The 25842-nt window shown below is 39.7% G+C and overlaps 1 protein-coding gene across 8 annotated transcripts in view; it reads left to right on the top strand.

Moving 5' to 3' along the window:
* Positions 1-12014, top strand: part of MAP7 (microtubule associated protein 7) — a 168335-nt gene extending 156321 nt beyond the window's left edge. For 7 of the 8 annotated variants that reach the window (XM_089921652.1, XM_089921649.1, XM_089921646.1 and 4 more), the window contains 3 exons: positions 1772-1874; positions 5905-6128; positions 7933-12014. In XM_089921652.1, the coding sequence (XP_089777778.1) occupies positions 1772-1874; positions 5905-6128; positions 7933-7943 (338 nt within the window). In that variant the 3' untranslated portion in view covers positions 7944-12014. The remainder of the gene's footprint in view (positions 1-1771; positions 1875-5904; positions 6129-7932) is intronic. The other variant, XM_089921645.1, reaches the window with a different exon arrangement.
* Positions 12015-25842: the final 13828 nt, after the last annotated feature.

Raw genomic sequence — 25842 nt, 5'->3', positions numbered from 1 at the left:
TGTTTAATTTCCATTGCAGACCTGTGAGATGGGAGATGCTTTATCTTGGAGTAAGCAGGCATTTTCGGAAAACTTTTGTGCGCCAGGCCCTTTTGTTAGGTGCTAGGATTCAGTGTGAGCAGGTCAGCCGAGGTCCCTACCCCCCCCCCCCCAGGAGAACTCAGATTGAGTGACAGGCCCAGCTCGCACAGCTGGAGTCCAAGTCACCAGCTTGTAATTTGGCTCCTTCCGTGATTCCATGTGGTCTTCATGATTGTACATACAGGTGGTTGGTCAATAATTCACTATGCAGTCTTCCTCTTTCCTCGTCTGCAGTATCAATATGAAAAGAAAGGACCAGAGATACCTCAGTTTCTTTTACTGTTTATTATAGACTGGAGTAAAGATCAAATGAAATGATTTATGTGAAAGAACATTCTCTGTTCTGGGGTTTTCAAATGTAAAATACTGGTATTTGGGGATTTGGTTTTACTTCAGTAGAGGCTATCCGAGTTCCTCTATGTCATAATCCCTTCAGTGTGGGGCTTTTCATTCTCTTTTAAAGATGCCCTAATTATATTTGTTTGGAGAATAGCCTAATGGTTGCATATTAACCCCACTGCATTTTTAACAGGTTGCCTCCAAGAATGTTGTGATACATTTAGGCTTAAAGCAGGCATGGCACCCAGTAAGTCATCAGAATGAGCATTTTAGAATGTAAATTACACCAACCCAGGATTATTTGAGGAGCCGATGCTGTAGTTTGTACATGGCCGGGCTCCTTGTTGGTTTTTTTGTTTTTCCATGTGTCTTCTTCCTGCTATTCCCCTATCAATTCTTTCGATTATTCTTTGTACCTCAGTTCGAGAATGAACAATGGCCAGAAGGAAGGTGCAACTTGTCAGTCACCACACCTGTGTTTATCAACTCTGATAATAAATTTGGTTTGAGTGACTAGTGCTAAAACGAGGCCTGAGGATTATCTAACATATGTTCCTCTTCTCCTGGTCCCACATTTGGTTGAGGACTGAATGGTATCACCAGTGCTCCAAAGAGAATTCTAGGCTGGGCAGGCAGGTGAGTTTGCAGACCTATCAGAAGTCTTCTCAGAAGATTCCTATTACCAGCTTTGCAAATTTGGGCAGCTTTTAAGTTATTAGTCTCTTCTTCTTAAGACTTTATGTAAACCTGGCCCAGATTTTAAAGTCAGTCATCGATATTGTTTGCTCATGCTAGACTCCAGTGGGGAATATTGAATGACTAGGTAGCACAGTTAGGTACAGTTCACTGGCCTTTCATGCATGAAATCCCTACCATTCTTAAGTGGGACTAAAACCGAATTTTCCAAAATATTTTTCATCACTTAGGGTATTTCATGGTGATTTGCTCCAAATCCTTCAGTAATAATTTGTTCAGCATCGGCCTGACCAAATCAACTTACTGTTATCTTCATCAATTGCTTTGGTTTCAGTATTACATACTTTTTTGTCCAAAGTCAGTTTGGTGCAAGCAGAAATAATCACAGCACTGATTTCCACCCTTACAATGTGCTGGGCAGTGTTCTAAGTACTTTGCATGTGTTAATACATTTAATTCTCACAGTAGCCTATGAGTTAGGTACTATTACTATCCATGAGGAAACTGAGGCACAGAGCGTTTGTGGCTTGCCCAGGGTCACACAGCTGGTAAGTAGCAGAGCCAGGACATAAATCCAGGCATTCTGGCTCCTGGGGTTTGGGTTTGATAGTAGAGTAGTAGTAACCCTTTGTTCCATCTTCTTTGCCATGTCCAGCAGTATCTGCACTTCCAAATATGACAAACTCTCCAGGACAAGGAGAACCAGCAGCCAGCCCCCATGTGGTTACCTCACACCAATCAGAAGTGACTGTGGAGAGGTGAGTTAGACAACTGCGGCCTTTCTTACTGGTGCACATTAGAGCAAAGCACGACTGTTTTTGCCCCACCAATCCCACCAGAATTTTCTGGGGCCAGACAGAATTTGAGTTTTAACATGAAGATTTATTGAGGTTCATTAATGTTTGGTAGAGCTAGTAATTCTGTAATCTGAGAACAGGAAAATGTCTTTTTTTCTTGAATCTCTAAATATGACGGTGAGGTTTTTGTGTGGCTATCCAAAAAAATTACAGGGAATAATTTGTTACTTTCCTTTGTATGTATATGGCATGATCCTGGACCATCTTCACACCCTTTGATGATATACAGCAGCTGTATTTTCACTGTATAGAATATTATAGTGAGTCACAGGTTTGTTCCTTGGTAAAAGTAATTTAGATGCCAGTATTTCTTTTACTAGTAGTAGAGCTTCTTACTGAGGAAACAGATGGTTGCTAACAATAGTTGAGAAGTGTGGGTTAAAGAAAGATTGCCTTCCTGTTCCCTTGCATTTATACTGACAGAGTTGTAAGAGTGCTCTCAAAACTGAAAATGAAGGGTAATCATAGCCTGTGCCAAGAAATCCAGTCATAGAGAACTTGTAGGAATATTTATAATAATGTTCAAATTTTTCAGCTGCAACTTTTTATTTATCAGAATTTACTGAATTATGAGTTCTGTCTCTGATGCCAGGGTCTTTGCTACCATAAGAGAATTGAAGCTCCTCAAATTAACTTTTTTAATAGATAGAAAAATGTCTTTTAAGATCTAAGATCTTTTTTTCTTCCAGTTTTACTGAGATATAATTGACATACAGCACTGTATAAGTTTGAGGTATATGGCATAATGATTTGATATACATAAATTTTTTTCTTAATTTAAAAACACATACTATACAACATTTTATATTGTTGGAAGCCATGAAAAGACAAGTTGTCCTAAGATGGACATCCTAAGATATCTATAAGTCATAAGGTATCTATGTATATCTGTCTGGGACAGTAAAAATTTTTTTTAATTTGCCCAGTATAATACCACAGAAAATAATTTTCCTAAGAGAGATTTTAATAAGCATTTGATTATGTTTAATAAATTTATTGTCATAATTACCCAAGAGATATATTAAGTGGTATTTCATTTTTTTAGTTATAGTTTGATTTTCAAATAAAATACTCATTTCCAACTACTATAATTTATGGCATTTAATTCATTGATGTCAGAGATTTTTAGAAAAGGATAAAAAGTACCACAGAGAGCCCCATTATTATAACAAGGGATAGGTTTTTTAAGCCACTGATAATTCTCCCTGAGGAATAAAATTAGCTTATACTTTAGCTGACTCTCTTCAGTGGTAAAATCAAGTGATTAATCATTGTATAAGAACCTGAAACATATCTTCAAGAGTCTTGCATCCAACTTCAACCTCCAGAGAGTAGCCAAAGAAGGGGAATTCAAAAGCCGATACTTGTATCTTAAGAGGACACACAGATCCATAAACCCTAACCCCAGCAACTTCAGCTTCAGTTTTATAGTTTCTGCTGGTCACAGTGTCCTCTGAACATTTAATAATTGTTCATCCAGAGCATAGGGCATGATTATTCCTCTAATTGCTAACAAGTAAGAATGGGTGGGGTGGTTGGGTAAGAGTGCGAGGGGAAATGAGGTCAGCTGTTGATTCAAGCCTGGGGCTGGCGTTGCCATTACAGCTTGTCAGCACACGCAGGCCTGGAAGGTGACGGGAGTTGCCATGGTCAAGGAACAAGGGCTTTGAAGATGCATTTCTTTTGCCAAAACTTCTACTTAAAAATCTCTCTGAGATGGGAACCAAAACTCTTCCCCTGATTACAGAAAGCCCATTGGTACTGGGAAAGAGCAGGAGGAAGGGCGTGGCGGTGCAAGCACTAGAACGGCGGGTATTAGGACGGGGTGTGTGTGCGAGTGCACACGCGCTAATGTAGGCTGCTGTGATGCCGAGCCTCTTCTCCCCTCCTTAGTGAAATAGTGGAAACGCACCATTATAGTCTGAATCTGTATAATATTTTTATGTTCTCTTCCATGGCACTTTTACAAATAATATTTTCAACATACCCTGCAATACCTTGTGAAGCACTTAGGTCAGGCATCTTTATTTTTTTTTCTAGAAGAAAGGGTTTAATAATTAACAAAAAATACCATAATACCCAAATCAGAAATGTTTTAGAATATGTTCCACAAAGTCAATGTATCTCACTGACTGGGGAAAGTAAACTATTTCCTCAATAGGGAAAATAAAAGCAAAGATTCCTTAAAAAAAAAAAAAAAAAACAGTGGAAAGATTAGATGTCTACTAGCTTCATTTTCACCATTTGGGAAGGAGATGGAAAAAGACTAACTTAGGAAAGTTCAAGTTGTTGGCATTGCTGACAGTAGAGACCTGACTTTCTGATCTCTTCCACAGCTCTGTCTACAGGTAAACATTGTTTATGATGAGTGTGTATTAGAAGTTAAAACCGTCATGATTTTTGTTTCACATTTTTAGTCTTATTAACATTTTCCAGTTGAAAATTTTAACTCTAGAATTTTGTCAAATAGGGTCGTTTTTTATACATGAGCCACTCAACAAATTATGAAGTTTGCAAATATGTTTACTGCTGCAGTCAGATCAAGTGAACAATAAAATTAACCTAGCATTCATTTGGTCCACAGGCATTGTTTTGCTGCATTGTAAAGCATAATAATGAACATATAACCTAACGGGCTGCCTATTTGGTTATGGAGTGTGTAAAGGGAGTGAAAAACCTAAGAGAGGGACTTCCCTGGTGGCGCAGTGGTTAAGAATCTGCCTGCCAACGCAGGGGACACGGGTTCGATCCCTGGTACGGGAAGATCCCACATGCCGTGGAACAACTAAGCCCGTGCGCCACGACTCCCGAGCCCACGAGCCACAACTGTTGAGCCTGCGCACCACAACAAAGAATAGCCCCCGCTCGCCGCAGCTAGAGAAAGCCCACGCACAGCAACGAAGACCCAACGCAGCCAAAAAAAAAAACCCTAAGAGAAACTATAGGTAGAAACTAAGAATTTGTTGGCCAGTTAAATGTAGCTCAAAGGGCTTCCCTGGTGGCACAGTGGTTAAGAATCCGCCTGCCAATGCAGGGGACGTGGGTTCGAGCCCTGGTCCAGGAAGATCCCACATGCCGTGGAGTAACTAAGCCCATACACCACAACTACTGAGCCTGTAAGCCTAGAGCCCGTGCTCTGAAACACGAGAAGCCACTGCAGTGAGAAGCCTGCGCATGGCAACGAAGAGTAGCCCCCGCTCAACATAGCTAGAGAAAGCCTGCGTGCAGTAACGGAGACCCAGCACAGCCAAAAATAAATAAATAAAATAAATTATTTTTTTAAAAAATGTAGCTCAAAAATCCAAGATATTAACCATGAATTAATAAGAATAAGGTGGGGTCAGAGGCAGATTTAAGGGGCAAAGATGAGAAGGTTGGTCTTCAACAATTTACCTATAAAATTATGCACATGTTTTAGGAAGCTGGAGACATCCAGGAAGGGCTGGAATTTGAATAGCTGGGACTATAAAAAATGGCATTATGAGAAAAACATAGGACCAGAGACCACGCATTCAATCTGGACTGTCTCCCAGTAGTTGTGTGACTTGTGCAAATTATCCCCCCCTATAATCCCCTCATCTTTGAAGTACAGATCCTAATTAGGGCTACTCTTTATAAGACAAAGAGATATAAAATGCCTGCAGTAGACAGGCACGTTAAATATATGTAGAACTGTTGATGATGAGGATCTATTCTAATTGATAACTTGGTCCATTTGATAAGTTTTATTTTTAAAAGCTGTTTTTTTAAATAAGAATTTAAAGTACAAATATGTCAGAATTCACCATTTTTGTTAGTAATGATGAGGTCAATCATTCTAGCATTTCGATTGTAAGATTATAAAAGTATTTATTATAAAACAGTTTGTCCTAAAAATGTTTTCCGGTTTTAATACTAACTCCTTTTGATTTTGATGTTTCAAACTCCCTAGTACTCCCAATTTGGAAAAACAACCAAATGAAAATGGAATATCAGTTCAGAATGAAGATTTTGAAGAAATTATAAATTTACCCATTGGATCTAAACCATCCAGATTAGATGTCACCAACAGCGAGAGTCCAGACATTCCTTTGAATCCTATTTTGGCCTTTGGTGATGAAGGGACACTTGGGACCCTGCCTCAGGTAGATGGTGTTCAAACACAGCAAACAGCAGGTAAGCTTGCCTCGAACTCCCTTCAGTAATCATCAGAAATAAATATGTCACACCCAAGAGGGATTGAACCTTCTGCTGTGTGACTGTGACACACTTTGTCCTTAAGGGACCAAATAAGCCACGTGGAAGAGATTGTGCATGGGTCATTAGAAGTTGAATTTTGAGTTGGCGTTGGGCAACTTCTAGGGCCGCTCTTGTTCTCCCACTCAGTGTAGAAATTCGGTCCGCAGCACCCACTGGGTATCCGTGGGCCTCTCCTCACGGAGCGGCACTCATTGCCCAGTGGCAGTGCTTCATATTGCGTGCCCAGATCACGCTTCATATTAAGACAGACGACCATAACTGAGTGGCCATTGAACGTAGTTCTGTCCACTAGAGAAAAGGTTTGTTTGGTTTCTATTCCATCTTTCTCAGCTCTTCAGACATTTTAAGACTGCCAACATGTTCTCCCACCATTTTTCTCTCATTTGGGTTTAGCAACCTGGGATGATATACTATTGTCCTTTGTAAATGTAATAAGATAGTTACAATTTAAGGTAATGCGACTAATATTCCAGACTAGGAGCATACTGAGCCCAAGGGCCTTCCATCCCTTGTGGAGTGACCGTAGCTGTTGAAACTGCAAGTGACTCTCTTATACCCTGTCTCTGGAACTCACACTTAACCCGAAGTCATTGTGCAAAAAGAACAATAGCTTTACAGGACCCAGAGAAATAACAACATAAAAAAATTACCAGTGCAGTGCTCACAGTAACTCAACAGCACAGTCCCATCAGTGTCAAGAACAAGTGGGATAATCCAGCTCCGTGTCTTTTCAAACCTCTTTGATTTCTATCTGCTTCTCTCCCAGCACCTCACTTTCATGTATTGACCAGCATCTTTTTATACTGTTATGAAGAGAGCCAAGCAAATTCAGGATGTTTATAGATGAGTCGGTAAAGCATTATTTGTGGTCAAATTATTTTGTCATTTAGATTCCATCTGTGCACTTTTAACGTATTTCCCACTTTAAAACTGGTTGAAAAAGCCAACTTTGAACCTCCTATCCAAATGAAGCTAGTCTTTTTTCCTTCTCTAATATACTGACCTGGGGAGTGTAACTTCCCTTTAGTGATCTACTTTTCTAGATTGTAAAAGGAAGAAGGTCCAGCTGTCAGTGGAAGCTATAAAGCCTGACATTCTGACTCTTAAGCCTTTGAGAACAATCTGATTACCTGTGTGTCGGTGGAAACATTCCTGGTACAGCTTCCTGCTTTGTCATGTCACAGATTCAGAGAGATGGAAGGAACATTCAGATGACTTCCTGCTTCATTCGCCAGGCTTTAAATCACCTTTTGATGTACCTGTCATTTCATTCTCACTCTTCCATACCTTCTCTAGGAACATAGTCCAGTGTCTGTGATATTAAGTGGTGTTAGGTTTCTTTTGTGGCCATGACTACTTATCAACCAACATTTATGTAACCTCCAACGTATGGTTGGAACCCGAAGTATCGGGGACTGAGGATTCAAGACAAATGAATGTAAAGTCCCTGTTCTCAAAGAAAAGTACAGTTGACTTAACGCAGTTTGGAAAAGGAAATGATATATAGCCTAAGTTAAAGAAAAGGACATGTTTTCCTATTAGTGGTAGAATTCACTTACATATAAGACCACGGATCCTGATAAAATTGCCTATTCTTATATAAGACAATGTATATAAAAGCATGGTAAAGTTTTAGGAGTGTAAGATATTACTGTAGTATTCTTTAAGATTTTAGATAAATGTCATATTAATCTGTTCTTTTTTCTGTCTCCTAATATAGAAGTTATATGAGCATTTCTTCTAAAGAACCAAAGCAGAAATTTAATAAGAATTTCTACAATTAATGGAATTCCTTCCATGCTACAAAGGAGCATCTCCCCTTCCCCCGTTTTCTAAAGGTTTCTTGACCACCATTTTGAAAAGACTTTATTAAAACCAGCTAAAGACAACAGACTGGATAGCTTTTCTAATAATTTTCGCCAATAGAGAAAAAGAAATCCTCCCTTGTTCTTCAGTACTTTAAAATAGCTTTTTCCAGTGTGCTCCTTCTTAGGAAATCAATATTTTTCTGCATTCTCTAAAAGATGAGAGCATTTGGCTGTAAAAGAAATGGGTCGAGTAGGCATGATTTTTCACATAGATATTTTGGACTTTAAAAGCTAACATGTAAAATTGGCACAAAAATTTTTACCTTTTACAGTGTAATACTTGAAATATAAGTACCTCTTGGTTCAACAAGTAGAGTGAATAGGAGAGATGTTTAAATTAAGCCTGTTTGTTTAAATATTATATTGCAAAGAGCTCTATTTGTAGAGGCAGATTACCAGGTTCTTGTAAATGCAACTTGTACATGGACATTCTGCGAACCCCACTGTCCCATTCTTCTTGCATCTCCTTTTGCAAAACATACTCAACAGTTTTAAAATGTGAAAAAAAAGAACATTATTTTTTCAGAGCAAGAAAATAATTTACTGTCCTCTTAAATAATGTATTTATAAAGTTTTTTTCAGGTAAACTAATCAAATAAATTAGAACAATGTGACAACGTTGCAGAATTTGATTTATGAGATGCATTCCTTATGTTACCATGAGAGAATGTTGTTGATGATTCAGGGCTATTTCTGAAGTCTGTTTATTGCTGCTGTCCCCAGTGATGGTGGGACTTACCTTTGCCTTACCTGATCACAACTTATTTGGAGGTGGGGGAGAATAAAGATTTAATATTTCTTTAAATAAAAAAGAGAATTTGGTTTTGCTCGTTTAAGAGCAATGAAAAAATGATGGAATGTGGACTGTGTTTGGCACCCAGGACACGGCAGGATGATACCTTCATGAAGGTCCTTGTTCTGCGTGGCATCCATCAGCTTTCACCCTTCATCCTTCTTCACTTTCGCTGCTGAGCTTGGCTGTACAAACTTGCACTTTCATTCGATAATATAAATTCAATTTTATTTTACCATTTGAGAGACTACTAATAACTAAATACTGAAGGAGGGAGAACACTGAGGGAACGCATTTTTTTATTATGGGGTGTTTAAAAAAGGTAAACTTCTGCCACTAGAATGTGTTTTTATTCAAAGTGGGATTGATTAATCTAGATTGAATGAGGGGCTGTTCATTTATTGGACCATTTCCTTAAAATCCAAGCATACCGTCTTTAGTAACAGCTGTAATTTGTTAAAAACATTAATTTGGGGTTTTTCCCTATTCTCAGTTGTCCATGTACACATAGTCATATTAAAAGAAAAATCTGTTCAACCAAATTGTTTTTTTTTTTTAATCGACCTAGCATGAAACACCAAATAAAATGTGTATGACATATTTTTACTTTTAGGTTTCTCATATGTTATAACTTCACTTAGGTTGATTCTTGAGTTTTCAAATTGTTCTTCATTTAACCTCAACCAGCTTCCTCTGAACAGGCATACAGACTAGGTTGATTTAAAATTTAGAGCAGGAGTTCTGTTTTGGCTAGGTTTTCCTTTATTCATTTATATTTAACTTAAGCAATCATTAGCAAACTGAATGCCTCTAAGTAATCAAGTTTTAATTAGAAGTGGTAGAAAATTGTTAACTCTGTTTTGTTAACTACACTGCCAGAGGATGACCTTGACCTTTACGATGGCTAGAATGCTTTCTGTCCAGCCCTTGAAGATCAGTATTCACCTACTGATCTTAAAGAGGTCCTCAGTAGGCACTACATTAAGGGAAGGTCTCAGGGATCAAATATGACCCTCTCCACGGAATGAGGGTGCATGGGCTTTTAGTTTCCTTTTCCACAACATTGCAGTCTGTTTTAGGCCAGTTTAATCACCAGTCACGAGTTCATTTGGTAGATACCCTCCAGTAACAGCTGGCAGCTAAGGCTATACGTTTCCTCCTGCATAACATCAGTACCTGGTGGTATATTATGATAAAAGCAAATCTAAAACAGAGTTTTAAGGGGAGAATGAGGGAATAAGGAGGCTGAGCAGGCCAGAGAGGTAAAAAACTACAAAAAGCTGGAAGAGAGGTGCTGGTCCATGTGAAACTCATCTGGGTTTGTTGTCTTATCAAAGTTGGGCTCCTACCGTCTTGCAGAGGGTGGGAGATGGGGCCCTATCTTCAGGTGTCAGCTGGAACAGTGTTTCTCATCCCTGCCTTTGCTAATACTGTTGCCTCTGCTAATAATACTCTCCACTTCGTGTGAATGTTTGGAGGATTCCATGAGGTCTAGCATATAAAGATCTTAGCACCATGCTTAACCCATAGTAAGCATTCGGTATTTACTAACTAAATAAAAAGACTCATCCTTCAATATTTAGCTTGTGTTTCTCCCTTCAAGAAACCTACTTTCCTCCCAGAGGCTCACTCTAGGTTAGGTGCCCTTCCTCTTTTCTAATGCTAACTCTCTGAATATGCCTCTATCATTGTGCTTGCCACAATCTATTACATTTATATTCATGATTCTCTCCCCCACTAGACTGAATCCTTGAGGGGAAAGACTTTTATTCATCTTTGTACAGTATTCCCAAATGTCCAGTGTGGTACCTGGTACCCATTAGGGACTTAGCAATGTTAATTGTTATAATGGATGGATGCGGGCATGCATGCATGAAATCCTCATCTTGACTTTTTGACAGCTTTTGAATTATTGATTAGCCCTTTATTCTAGAATATCCTTTCTCCAGTGGATTTTGTATCAAATCAGAGGTCAGTTGCGGACAACAGAAACCACCACGGTATTTCCAGCAGAGGGGGATTTAAACACTTAAAATTGTTGGAAGGACTGAAGAGCATGCTCTAGACTGGGCCCTCAGGAATGTCTCCCAGATCACAGCAGCTAGAACCCACTAGGAGAGCTACTACCTCTCCCACTCAGGAAGATGAGAATTCAGGAAGCCACCCCTGGAACCACTGAACATATTGCCTTTGCTGAGATCCAGAGATCAGGAAGCCACCACAACGGAACTTTCTGCTAGAGCCACACAAGCAAAACATGGATTCCCAGGCCTTTGCCTCTTGTCCCTCGGGAAGCTGATGTGGGAATGCTGAACACTGGCCAGGAAGGGCAGAGGGAGCCAACAGTCCCATGACCTTCTTGCCAGAAGAAGCAGCCCAAAAGTGCTATCTACATCTTTCGAGCCTCACTTACATCACCCGATTCTCAGAACCTGCATCACATCCAGACCCTCTGGTTGCAAGGAAATCTGGGAAATGTAGTTTTCAGTCTTAACACTGCAGAAAGGCATCCTAGACTCATGGTGGATTGGATGTTAAGACAGCCCCCAGAGATGAATGGATAAAGAAGATGTGGCATATATATACAATGGAATATTACTCAGCCATAAAAAGGAACAAAACTGAGTTATTTGTAGTGAGGTGGATGGACCTAGAGACTGTCACACAGAGTGAAGTAAGTCAGAAAGAGAAAAACAAATACCGTATGCTAACGCATATATATGGAATCTGAAAAAGAAAAAGAAAAAGAAAAGAAAATGGTCAGAAGAACCTAGGGGCAAGATGGGAATAAATATGCAGACATACTAGAGAATGGATGTGAGGATACGGAGAGGTGAAGGGTAAGCTGGGACAAAGTGAGAGGGTGGCATGGACATATATACACTACCAAACGTAAAATAGAAAGCTAGTGGGAAGCAGCCGCATAGCACAGGGAGATCAGCTTGGTGCTTTGTGACCACCTGGAGGGGTGGGATAGGGAGGGTGGGGTGGAGGGAGATACAAGAGGGAAGATGTATGGGGACATATGTATATGTATAACTGATTCCCTTTGTTATAAAGCAGAAACTAACACACCATTGTAAAGCAATTATACTCTAATAAAAGATGTTAAAAAAAAAAAAAAAAAAAAAGACAGCCCCCAGGATCCTCCACAGCTCCTGTGGCCCTGCCGCTGTCCTGGCCCTCCTCAGCCCCAGCTCTATCCTCTTAACTGAGTCTCCCTTTTCTTCCCAGCACCCCACCCAATATGATTTTACCCTAAATTATCATCCCTTTCCCCCGAGATTGCCTTGAATAGCAATCATACCCACATTCATTTCCTAGCCCAATTTACAAATCTTAATTTCCAGCCCTGCCGTCCCTCCTAAGGCTGTTCTCTTGGTCCATGTGCCTGTCAGCTGATACCACTTGTGCATCCTGCCAGTACTTCACACTCACCGTGTCTAAAATCAACCTTATCATTCCTTCCCCCAATCAGCTCTACCTCTAGACATCCCTGTCTTTTATCCCACCACCATTTCAGTCATCCACACTTCAGACATCAGATATTCTTTTTTTATTTTACATTCCACATTCAGTCTCCAGGTTTCCCTCTTACACAACTTCTGAACTGTTTCTTTTCTGTTTGCTGCTGCCCTTGCGGCTGCACGCTGCTGTTGAAGCACCTTTTGCCTCAGAAGATTGAAAGTTCAGATACGGTTGCCTCACTTTGAAGGCTCACCCAGTTTGAATGTCACACAGGCTAATATGAAAGGAAAGCAACGGAGTCGTGTCTTAACTCTGAGCTTTTGTCTGCCCGTTCCTTGAGTTTGCCTGTTGTGGGATTATGCATGTCTAATCCCCACTCAGATCCTCAAGACAGGAAAATCCGCCCCCATACCCACAGCTCTGCCAGGAAGTTTTTCTGATTATGGTTTGCCTGTTATCCACCTTTTGCTACCTGTATTCCTCTATCGTATCAGTGGGAGAACATAAAAAGTACGGGGCATAGGCATCTGGGAACCCGAACAAGTATGTACGTACTCATTTGTTGTCTTATGTCCACTATTTCTCGCTAAATGCTGGCCACTTCTTTTGAAATAAAGTCTACCTTTACGGTCCTACTCTCATCCTCTTCATTTCTACTCCAATCACGTTCATATCTAACGCACGGAGCATGCTCAAAAGCTTTTGTTTCCTCATAAAAGCTGATGAAGGTTTTTTTGTTTTGGGGGTTTTTTTTGGCTGCGCCACACAGCTTGCGGGATCTTAGTTCCCCGAGCAGGGATTGAATCCAGACCCACATCTGTGAAAGCACTGAGTCCTAACCACTGGACTGCCAGGGAATTCCCTGAAGGTCTTTAAAAGGCAATTCATCAACGGATTTTGACTCAGGGTAGATGATTGATTACTCCAGATCAGAAAGAGATGATGTAACATCGAACACAATTTTCCCTTTATGTTCAACAGAGACCAAGAAAGTCAGGTGTGAATAGGTTTTTATGTGCTAAGTACAGTTGCTTTCTCTCGTATGGAGATATGAGTAATAAAAATGTTTTTACGATTTGTCTTATCTCTAAGCTTTAATGAATTTTGAAGCTTACTGGTAATTGTCTTTCCAAAATTGTATCCTGGCCTAGAAAGTTAGAGAAAATTTCCTGTATTGAGTAGAAAATACAATTATAGTTAAAATAGCTCTCATTCATTGTGTATTTACTATGTGCTCGTCACTGTGTTAACAGCTATTATACATTAGCTCCTTTAACTCCTTCAATCCTCACAACACACTCTTGAGGTTGATACTATTATCCTCTGAGACTTAGAGACGTAGAGAATTCTTCGAAAATCACACAGCTGGTAAGTACACTGCCAGGACTAGAGCTTAGGTCTGCTTCCAGGGCGCAAGTTCATATCCTCTGCTCCATCTATGTTGTGACCTCTAAAATGAGTTCATTGAAATCAATGTGCTCTGTGTGTGAAGGCAATTACTGCTTTAGTTTAACAGTAAACTCTCAAGAGGGGGGAAAAAAAGGAAGATGCATCTTATTTATCATGGATTAAACACAGAGATCGACAAATAAGTAAATATATTTGGAGATAATTGGAGTAAGGTCCTTCATTCTCAGAATAGTTACAAATATGGAAACCCAGTGGTGTTGAACTAGATGTGGAGGTATTGATGTGAATGCACAGTATCTAAGATAGATAAGATGAGATTTCTGTACATATATACGTATATGCATACATTTATTTCTTAGCGCTGCCTCCTGAGAGGACCTAGTAGCAATGATCACATCTAGGATGTAGATATCGGTTACTAAACATCATCTCCCACTGAAAGGAAGGAGGGTCTTTAAAGACGTGGCTGCTTGCAGGGCAAGGGCAGGGAAAGTACCAGTTTGATATATCTTATGCCCCATAAAGTGGGCAAGTGCCTTAAAAATTATGGGAACATGTCAAAAGGATACAGGACCCAGTTTGAAAGTCCTTCCACTGGCCAAATCTAGGACAACTTGAGCATCAAAATAATAATGATAGTCATAGATTGTGACCCATTAAATAAAAGAAACTAATGAGGCCATACTGATTAAAAATAGAAGAAAAAACTCTAACTCACAGTTTAATTTCAGGTAATAAATATAGAAAGAATATGGAATCTTAAAATCATCAAATTGCAATTATAATAATAATTGATCCAGGCAATAATCATCAGGGAATACCACAAACGGTGGAAATTTGATGAGGAACAGCGTATGTATATAGTCTTAAAGTATCTTTCCACAGAATACCTAATGTTATTCATTTAAAAAGTTACAAAATACTTATTAACGTTAAAGTAGAGAAACCTGTCAAATATCACCGTGAGTGATAAACGTTAACACTAGTCCAACTCATGGGCCAGATCTATATATGTATCCTCACATGTTACACTGAGGAAACACGACATTTCGATAGACCTGCCCCAAATGCATAACCTAAACTTAATGATGCTGAAACATCAGACAATCCCAAAATAGAGAGCATTTTACAAAGTAACAGGCCCGTACTCTTCAAAACGTTAAGGCTGTGAAGGATAAGGAAAGACAGAAACATTTCCAGATCTAAGGAGACTAGAGAGAAAACCTGAGAACGAAATGCAACATATACTCCTTGACTGGCTCCTTTGTCTAAAGAAGACAACATTGGAACGACAGCCAAAACAAATGGGGGGGGGCGGTCTGTGAAATAACTGGTGGTGAGTATCAACGTTAATTTCCAGACTGTACTGTCATCAGGTGGGGGAGTACTCTTGTTAGAAATTACAAACTGAAGTATTAAAGAGTAATAGGGAGCAGGTCTGTAAACCTCAAATAGCTTAGAGGGGAAATATACGTCACATACATATAATAGGCATTTTATATATGTGTGTGTGTGTATCTGTGTGTGCTTACGTACGTATAGAGAGACCCAGTGATGAGGCAAATGTAAAAGTTAACTGGGGAATCTCCATGAAGGGTATATGGGCATTCTTTGTGTTGTTTCTGTAATTTTTCTAGAATTTGAAATTATTCCAAATGAAAAAATGTTTAAATATATGTACATAACTTTGGGTTGATCCCTGTTCCTTCTGCCTGACATTAGCACAGAAAATATGACAACTGTAACCTAGTTTAAGGATCTCATTCACAGCTGTGCCCTGAACCAGCACCACGACCGCGAGGTGAGTCAAAGAGTAACAGTGGCTTCTATCTGTTGAAGTCTTGCTCTCCCTGGAGACGGTGCCCAAACCGCTTTATACATAGTACACATCCTCCCGACAAAGCCCAGAGGCTCAGGGGGCCTCAGCACCTTGCACAGGCCCACCCAGCTGAAAGGGGCAGGGGCAGGCTCTGAATTCGGGCCTGCCTCATGCACAGCTCAGGCTACAACCGCTCTGCTACCCTAGTTTATAAAAAGACAAAATTGCACTAAATGCTCGCTAAACGTCTTTTTAGCCCTGAGATACCATAAGGCACATTTCCAGGTTTCTTTTTTGGAGATTGTGATTCTTTTGGTGTGGTGGTGAGGGTGTCCTGGGGGACTTAGAACGAGACTTGCTGGGGTCGTCTGTGTGTGACGGCTCGGCCAGGGCTGATTTGTTTGAGGTGATATCTGGACCCCTAGCTTGGTGTTTTCCCTTGACCTGCATGTAGGTGACCAGTATTCCCCTCTCAGCCATCTTTGCTGCATAGCAGACTTCTGGAGCTAAAACAGCAGCGCTGCTCTCTATGAGAAAATCAGGTCGTGCCCATGATTCACGTGCAGTGACCACACATCCTGGTTTGCTGGAACAGTCCTCATTTAGCCTGCCCTCCAGGGATAGGTACTATGAGCTCCCCTTTTTTCCTCTTCCAAGGGTCTCTGTTTGGACACAGGTTCTACCATCAGGCTGCTGAAGCCCTCCTTCCTGGTCTGACTGTCAGAGCCTCTCACAGGCAGTCTGTCTCCTGTGCAGCCGGTCTGTCCCCAACTCTAATCAGTGGATCTCTGACCAGACCAGGTTGCACTTTGTCCCCAAGCCTTTAAGGAACCACTAGACCATGGGAGGCATTTATAGTTTCACTAAACACGGTATAGATCCTTCAGAGCTTCATGCATTCTCTTAAGATCACATACATACAGATACTGCTCATCAAGTCAAATTCAATGGGCCTCTCTAACAGCCTGGAAATAATAGTAAAATGCAGGTGTCACAGGCGATATAAGATTTTTTTAAAAAATTATTTTTGGCTGCGTTGGGTCTTCATTGCTGCGCGCAGGCTTTCTCTAGTTGCAGCGAGCGGGGGCTACTCTTCGTTGCAGTGCACAGACTTCTCGTTGCGGTGGCTTCTCTTGTTGCGGAGCACCGGCTCTAGGCACGCAGGCTTCAGTAGTTGCAGCACACGAGCTCTAGAGCGCGGGCTCAGTAACTGGGGCGCACGAGCTTAGTTGCTCCACGGCACGTGGGATCTTCCCAGACCAGGGCGCGAACCCGTGTCCCCTGCACTGGCAGGCAGATTCTTAAAGACTGCGCCACCAGGGAAGTGCCAAGATACTTTTTAAACATACATCAAAGCAATAATGCCTTGAAAAGAGGTAATTATTTAAGCTTCTTAGGCCCGAAGAATCCAGATGTTTAATTATAAAATGTTTTCTTCCAGTTCTAGATATAAGGTCTCCTGGTGACATGGAACTCTGCTAAAGAATATGATTTGTCCTTCTCTTCCTTAGCCCTTTTTTTTTTTTTTTTTACAAATCAAAATGTGACGAGCCATTTAAGTGAGCAGAGGGTCAATAATATGAATAATAGCAACTATTTGTGAAGGGCTGACTCTGCCTGCAACAGACTCAGGGACTTAACATGCATCATTTTGAATCCGCCCACCAGCTGGCAGAGGTAAGTATCGTTATTCCTATTTTAGAGATGAAGAAACAGGGTAGTGCCAGAGCTGGGATTGAATCCACATCGTCTTGACTCCAAAGCCTATGTTTCATCTACAAAACACTGCCCAAGGAAAGTTATGCAAATAAACTTTACAGTTCATGCTCACTATTTGGGCTTGACGTTTTAGGGATGGGTTGGAAAAGGAATGGAAAAAATAGATTTGGGAACTAAAGCGCCCATGAGCCTTATCTTCCTGTGCCAGTCGCAGCCCTAAGATAACTTAATGAATAAAGCCAGCACATAAAATCAACAGTCATGGGCTATAAATATTAACTTTATTCCCCATTTTGTTCTCTCCATGCTGTTCCCATGGAGACATAGCTCCTCAATTTATCTGGAATTCAAACCGCCCAGGGGATGTGACTGTGAGAGCTTTGAGAGAGGCCCAGTAAGAGGCAGGCGCTGTGTAAAGCTTCAACCCCTGCCTGAGTTCACTCAGCCCCTCTCCTTCTCGCTCTTTCTCCCCTTCCCATTTTCATTAGAAACTGACGGTGAGATGGATTCTGTAATGAGATATGGACTCAATAAAATTCTTCTCCGCTTGTAAACATTCTCAGGGAGAAGAAGAAACCTCTATGGTGACCGGCCATTTGTAGGCAAGCCTACAGACACCTTTCTGCAAAGCTATCCTCTCAGGGGTAGAAACCGTCCCTAGATCTGGTAGACATGACTGATACCCACGGGGTCTAATTAAACATTCCACACCCACACTGGGCACTGGCTTAATTAAAACATTTATGCTGCTATTTTAACATTGAGATATATTTCCTTCCCTTCAAACAGTACAGATTCTTGGGGGAAAAAATCACTTTCAGATGGCCTAACGTGCCGTCAAATGCCGCCCTGTGTTTTTATCTCAAATGAGATTTCTAATTTGGCCATTCTGGCGCTATTTTCTCGTTTCTCAAGACAGGTATGGGGGGGAAAAAAACTTAGGTCCAAAAAAAATTTGCTGTCCCTCAAAGGGTCAATACTCAGTAAATTTTGAAAATGAAAAATTCTTGATAGACGAGTGAATGACAAAAAACTTTAGTATTGAAGGGCAAAACCTAATGACAGTGATAAATAAAAGTCAAATTGAATTATCTTGAAGAAAAAACTATAATTCACTCCTATCTTCGTTTTCCTTTTTGGTTTCTCTCTTTTTTCTTGTCTTCATAAACCTACAGAGAAGGCTTTTATGAATTTGTGATTGAAGTTCCTACCCCTTCTTTGCCTTGCCTGTAGAATAAATTACCTTAAAATTGGAAAGTGGTGGGAATCAAAGTTTAGTCCTCACCTCATATATGAGTATCTCATGAATAGGAAAATAAAAAGTAATCATAGCTTCTATAGGCTGAAGGCTGGCTGTGTCTGCTACGAGCCTGGCTTTTAAACAATTCATCTGCGTTTCTCATTGAATTCTCACAGCGTTCTTGCAAGATAGGCAATAGTAGAGCCTTTCATCATTTTGCAAATGAAGAAACAGGCTCAGAAAAATTAAGGAAAGTACCCCAATCTCACATTTGGTAAAAGCCAGAGGCAGGATTGAAACCTAGGTGTATCTCATTCTAAATGTTATATTTTTTCTAATACTCCATGCTGTCCCTCAGCTGCTGTACTTAGGCATCCAAAGTATAAGAAACATGGTGATAGAGTGAAAGTGTTTCTTTAAACCTTAAAACCAGGTATGTTTAAAGGGAATAGATTTGGAAGATTTTCTTCTAACATGACAAAGTGCCTGGGACAAAATAGGAGTGAAACGAAACTTAGTTCCTCTTCCCTCAGAGAGAGTAACAACTTGTACTAGAAATTTCCACCAATATATTTTATTTTATTTTTTTCCCTTATTTTTGAAATTTTTATTCAAATAAGTAGAAAGGGGCTTAAAATTAAACAGAGTACATTGTTTTGGTCATATGTATACATGGAAGAATTTCAGTGCCTTGTTGCAATATATTTTAACATGCACCTGCATTGGCTTGAAAATCTTCTCACTACAGGCTGGCAGAGCAATTCTGTGGAAAATACTGGCACACACCATTCACTGCCCTGCTTTCCCCCTCTATCCATACCTCCTCCTATCCCTTCCTCTGAGCCTTAATCCTATTCAAGGCCACAGATAATGGGATTAAAGGAAACACAGCCAGCCAAGAAATCCTTTCTAACCTTCATTTTAACGCTGGGCGTTTTCTGAACACAGCATATAATCTTTATTAAGTACTGGATGCCCTTGTCATGGCTCCTTCTATACTGAGATTTATCCTCTCAGGAAATGTATGACAAACAGAAGAAGGAGAAAGAAAGAATATAAACGGGGTGAATGTGTTATTCCAGCTTTCTGCCTAACTGAAAAACAACCAAACTTCCACAGTTACATCAGGTAATACTGGCTGCTTCGAGTCACATGCTATGCAAATGTGTGTATTTTTCAAAGACCAGATCTGTACTGTTTGGAGGACCCATAAGACTTTGAAGTAAGCACAATCTTGTTCTAGTCATTAATAGGACCCCAGGGTACCAAAGGCCTGTTCAACATGGGCTCTAATGTTTCTCAGCAGCTCTGTGAGGAGGCTTGTCCCTTGAAATATGTATTGCTTTTTGAGGGTTATTTCAAATGAAAAGTCTGTGTCCTTCTTTTATTCCTACAACCATATCATCATCAATTTTTCTTCTCCTCCTTCTCTTCTTCCTCCTTTTTCTCTTCTCCCTCAAATTTTATTGAACTCCTCTATACCATGTAGTTAATAGTTATTGATTGTAGTTTGCACCAGTGTTCTATTTACTACATCCCTCCATTCTTATATCTTCTCACAAGTGAATATCTTGTTAAGACTTTCTGCAGGCTAACTAAAAACAATCTTTTTAATTAATGTAAATGTTCACCCTTATTTCAGGGAGAAAAATTTCATGACATCTAGCACAACTCTAAACATTTTCAGAATTCACTGCAAAAACGATGTTTAAAAATCCACAAAGAAAGTGAGTCTCACTATGGAGTAATTAAGATACAATATATTTCACCTCAAAAGAAAACCCAACCTTTTGCTCACTCAGGACTTAAAACTAAGGCTTACACATTTTAAGTGGTTTCTTCTGAGCTGGCCAGGGAATGATTTTATTAGGACATGAAAAGCCTCTTGCATTTAATTCTCACTAGCAGGTATCACCCCATCGGGGACCAGTAACTCAGACCAAAATGGGGCCCAATCAGCTCAGCAGGATGGCCTCAGAGCCTTCTCTGTTCTTAATGCTGCAGGTCTAAGAGATCTCCAAACCTAGAATCAAACCGGCAGGGATAAACATCCTGTAGGATACTGAGGCCATAGGAAGCCTGAAGCTACCTGTCGTGATTAAGAGTACAGGATTTGGAATTCTGACCCTTGTATTTGAATTCTAACTGTACCACTAACAAGCTGTCGACTAACTCCTCTGTTCCTGTATTCTCATTTGTAAAATGGGCATAAAAGTAATACCTACTTCCTAGGGTATTATTATTCCTAGGGTGAATAGGGACTAAATGACATGAGATGTGGAATGCATTAATAGTAGTGCTTGACATGAATATTAGCCATTATTATTTTTGCTATTAATATTACTATTATTACGACAGCGAAAGGAAGATTAAAGCTGCGTGCCAGGCCTGGAGATACAGTATCTGAATTTGTGGGAGTATTTTGCAAGATTCATTAGCTTGGGCAAAGGGCACATACCTGATGGTTTTGCCTTGGGTTTTAAAAGAAAATATATCTTTTAACCTTTTTGTACTGTGACATATAATATACATGCAGAAACATAGGTAAAATATAAATTATAGTGTAAGGAATTATGTTAAATTTAACACCCATGTAGATCTCCCAGGTCAGAGAGGATATTATCCGAACCCCAGAAAACCTCTGCATGCCCTTTCCAAAACACAAATCCCTCCCTCCTCAAAAGTAGTCACTGTTTGTACTTAACTATAGTCATCTTTTTGGCTCTCTTTTATTCTTTAAACCTAAGCATACCTAAACACTGTAGTGCGGTCTTGCTGTCTTTTACAGCAAGTATAAATGGGATTGTACAGTGTGTATATTTCTTTTGATCAGCATTGCATTCGTAAGGTTCCACATTTTGTTTGTTTCTGTATTCCACTGGATGAATGTGCCACAACGTATGTACTGTTTCTGCTGTTGATGGACATTTGTATGGTTTCCACTCTGGACATTTGGGTATTAAAAATATTACTGTTATCCACACTCTTGAACAAGTGTCTTGGGGTTCACTCACACACATTTTATATGGAGTGGAATTGCTGGATTACAGAAATGCAAATATTCAAATTTAGTTGACAATGCCACGGTATTTTCTGAGATCAATGTACCATTTACACTCTAATCAACAGTGATGCGACCTCCTGTTTCTCCACATTCCCACCCCCAAATTGGTCTTGTTAGACTTTTTAATTTTAGTCATTCCCGTGGGTATAGAGTGCTATCTCATTTGCTGGATTATTAATGAGACTGAGCACTTCAATTTTTAGTGGCTCTTTCGATATGCATAGCTCTTGCCCATTTTTCTTTTGGGTTTCGTCTTTTTCCTACTGATTGGTAGGAGTTCTTACTGTAGTCTGCATGTGATTATTCTTAATAGAGTTTGCTGTAGATATTTTGTAAATAGACTATCATATAAAGGAAGTTCTCTCATACTACTAAGTCTACTGAAGCTTTTACCATGAATAGATGGTACATAATAAGGGTGGTGATAAAGAATTAAAAAGCAAAAAAAATGCGTAACAAACAGCCCTGTTATATCTCCAAATGTCCAGAAGGTGGAGGAAGAGAGCCACTAAAAAGACTTCAGCCTAGGATTTCCTGCCTTCCAACACTTATTACCAGTTTGAATTGTGCAGAGAAGTTGGCCTATTTAGCTATTTTATCCTCATTCACTTACTTGTAGCATTCCCAGGCAGAAATAATCTTCACTAATGCAGCGTTATGTAAGGGAGCTGCTTTCCTGGTTTGATCTCTCTGGGCTTCAATACTCAGGGTGCACTCAATCCATGTAAATATAAAAATACCTTAAGGGGCTCTTTTGCTTTGGAATAATGACAATAGGATTCATTTGAAATGACTGAACTCACATGCTGGAATGAGTAAACAGATGTAAGTAAGTATTGGCATATTGCTACACACTTAGTCTGCTCAGCCTGCCATAACAACATGCCATCGGCGGGATGGCTTGATCAACAGAAAATTTATTTTCTTACAGTTCTGGAGGCTGAGCAGTTTAAGATCAGTGTGGCTGGTGTGAGAGCTCTCTTCCCAGCTTGCAGACAGCCACCTTCTTACTGTGTCCTCACACAGCAAAAAAGAAGAGCGCTCTCTAGTGTCTCTTCTCATAAGGACACTAATCCCATCACAAGCCTCATTCTCATCACCTCGTCTAACCCTCATCTCCCCAAATTCCCATCTTCAAATACAATCACATTGAGGGTTAGAGCTTCAACATGTGAATCTGAAGGGGACACAAACATTTAGTCCGTGACAACTAACTGCAAAGGATCTCAGGAAGGAGGTGGTAAAAGCTCTCAGCCCAAATGAAGAGAATTGACGCATTTCTGATCAAGTCTCCATTCTTTTCTTCACTGATCCTCCACTGTGTATCTGAGCCTATTTTTGTCCTGTTCCATCTGTCCCGAAACTGGAGAACTCCTTTATCAAGGCCCTTCTTACTCAAAATCTGTTATCTTCCTTCTGCCTACTCTCGAACTTCCCTTTAAAACAGTATTTTAGTCACACGATGACTAAGTGGGCTTATTTAGTCACTAAACCGCAAAATCCAAGCCACCTACTTTTCTCAGTGTTCTGGGACAATAAACTTTTACAGCTTTTTTGTTTTGTTTTACTTGTCTTTTTTAGCTGAAGTACAGTGATTTACAATATGGTTTGTTTCAGGTATACAGCAAAGTGGTTCACTTATATATGTTTTTTCAGATATTTTCCATTATAGGCTATTACAAGATATTGAATATAGTTCCCTGAACTATACAGTAAATCCTTGTTGCTCATCTATTTTATTTGTAGTGTGTATCTGTTAATTCCATACTCTTAGTTTTTCCCTCCCCACATCCCTTTCCCCTTAGAAAACAAACTTATGGTTACCAATGTCTGTTTTGTGAGTAATTTCATTCGTATTATTTTTTAGATTTCCTATATAAGTGATATCATTTGTCTTTCTGGCATACTGCACTTAGTATGATATTCTCTAGGTCTATCCATGTTTCTGCAAATGGCGTTTCATTCTTTTTTATAGCTGAGTAATATTCCATTATATTCCATTTTCTTTATCCATTCATCTGTTAACGGACACTTAGGTTGCTTCCGTGTCTTGGCTATTGAAAATAGTGCTTCTGTGAACTCTGGGGTGCGTGTAACTTTTTGAATTAGAGTTTGTCTTTTCTGGACACATGCCTAGGAGTGGGATTGCTGGATCATATGGTAGCTCTATTTGTAAGGAACCCCCATACTCTTCCATAGTGGCTGCACCAATTTACATTCCCACCAACAGCGTAGGAGGGTTCCCTTTTCTCCACACCCTCTCCAGCATTTATTATTTGAGCCTTTTTGATGATGGCCATTCTGACCAGTATGAGGCAATAGCTCATTGTGATTCTGATTTGCATTTCCCTAATAATTAAGGATGTTGCGCATCTTTTCGTATGCCCATTGGCCATCTGTATGTCTTTGGAGAAATGTCTATTTAGGTCTTCTTCCCACTTTTTGACTGGGTTGTTTTTGTTATTGAGTTGTATGGGCTGTTAGTATATTTTGGAATTAACCCCTTGTCAGTTACATCATTTGCAAATATTTTCTCCCATTCCGTAGGTTGTCTTTTCATTCAAGGATACCCATTCTCACCACTTCTTTTCAACACAGTATTGGAAGTCCTAGCCACAGCAATCAGACAAAAAGAAATTAAAAGGTATCCAAATTGGAAGGAAGAGGTAAGACTATTATATACAGATGACATGACATGATATTCTATGTAGAAAACCCTAAAGACTCTACACAAAACTATTAGAACTAATAATGAATTCAGCAAGGTAGTAGGGTACAAAACATACAGAGATCTGTTGTGTTTCTTTACACTAACAATGAAATATCAGAAAAACTTTTAAAAATCCCATTTAAAATGGCATTGAGACAAAGTCTCAGAGTAAACCTAATGAAGGAGGTGAAAGACCTATACTCTGAGAACTATAAAACATTAATAAAGGAATTGAAAGACGATTTGATGAAATGGAAAGCTATCCCACGCTCTTGGATTGGAAGAATATTGTTAAAATGGCCATAGTACCCAAAGAAATCTACAGATTTAATGCTATCCATATCCAGTTACTCATGACATTTTTCACAGAACTAGAATCCTAAAAATTTATAAGGAACCACAAAAGACCCCAAATGGCCAAAGCAATCCTGAAGAAAAAAGAACAAAGCTGGGGGCATAACCTCCCAGACTTCAGAGAATACCACAAAGACATATGGATCAATGGAACAGAATAGAGCCCAGAAATAAACCCACAGCCCCATACGCAATGTAGAAAAGAGTCTCTTCAGCACGTGGTGTTGGGAAAGCTGGACAGCCTCATCCAAGTGAATGAAATTAGAACACTTCCTAACACCATATACAAAAATAAACTCAAAATGGTTTAGAGACCTAAATATAAGACATGACACCATAAAACCTCTAGAACATAAGCAAAACATTCTGATATAAATCGTAGCAATATTTCCTTACATCAGTCTCCCAAGGCAAAAGAAACAAGAGCAAAAACAAATGGGACCTAATCAAACTTAAAAGCTATTGTACAGCAAAGGAAACCATGAACAAAATGAAGAGGCAACCTGTGGGGTGGGAGAAAATATTTACAGCTTTTGCTATGGCTAATTTTTTCTTTAAGTTTTTCACTGGACCTTAACGTTCATACAATTATACTCACTGGTCATGACTCACTCTTATCACTGACCCATGAAAAGCTGCCGTTTCTGGAAAGGAGCTGTCCTCTCTGGCCCTCCCTCTTTTCTCTTTCCCTTCCCTATTCTTTCTACGAATTTTGTTCTTTCTGCTCTCTCTCCTCCCGAAAAGTAAATATTTATTTTGGATGGTAACAATCTTTTCCAGATTATGTCCAACTGGGAAAACTGCCACCTCTTTTTTCTTTTTTTTAATTTTTATTGGAGTACAGTTGCTTCACAATGTTGTGTTAGTTTCTACTGTATAGCAAAGTGAATCAGCCACGTGTATGTACACATCCCCTCTTTTTTGGATTTCCCCCCGATCTAGGTCACCACAGAGCACTGAGTAGAGTTCCCTGTGCTACACAGTATATTCTCGCCAGTCATCTATTTTATACGTGGTATCAATAGTGTATATATGTCAATCCCAATCTCCCAATTCTCCCACGCCCCCCATTCCCCCTGGTATCCATACATCTGTTCTCTACATCTGCGTCTCTGTTTCTGCTTTGTAAATAAGATTGTCTATACCAATTTTCTCAGATTCCACATATATGCGTTTATACGATAT

Source organism: Delphinapterus leucas, chromosome 12, assembly GCF_059928025.1.
Source record: "Delphinapterus leucas isolate spDelLeu-1000000601 "Yukka" chromosome 12, BTC_Dleu_Yukka2, whole genome shotgun sequence".
Taxonomy (NCBI): domain Eukaryota; kingdom Metazoa; phylum Chordata; class Mammalia; order Artiodactyla; family Monodontidae; genus Delphinapterus; species Delphinapterus leucas.
This window is presented reverse-complemented; position numbering and strand designations above follow the sequence as displayed.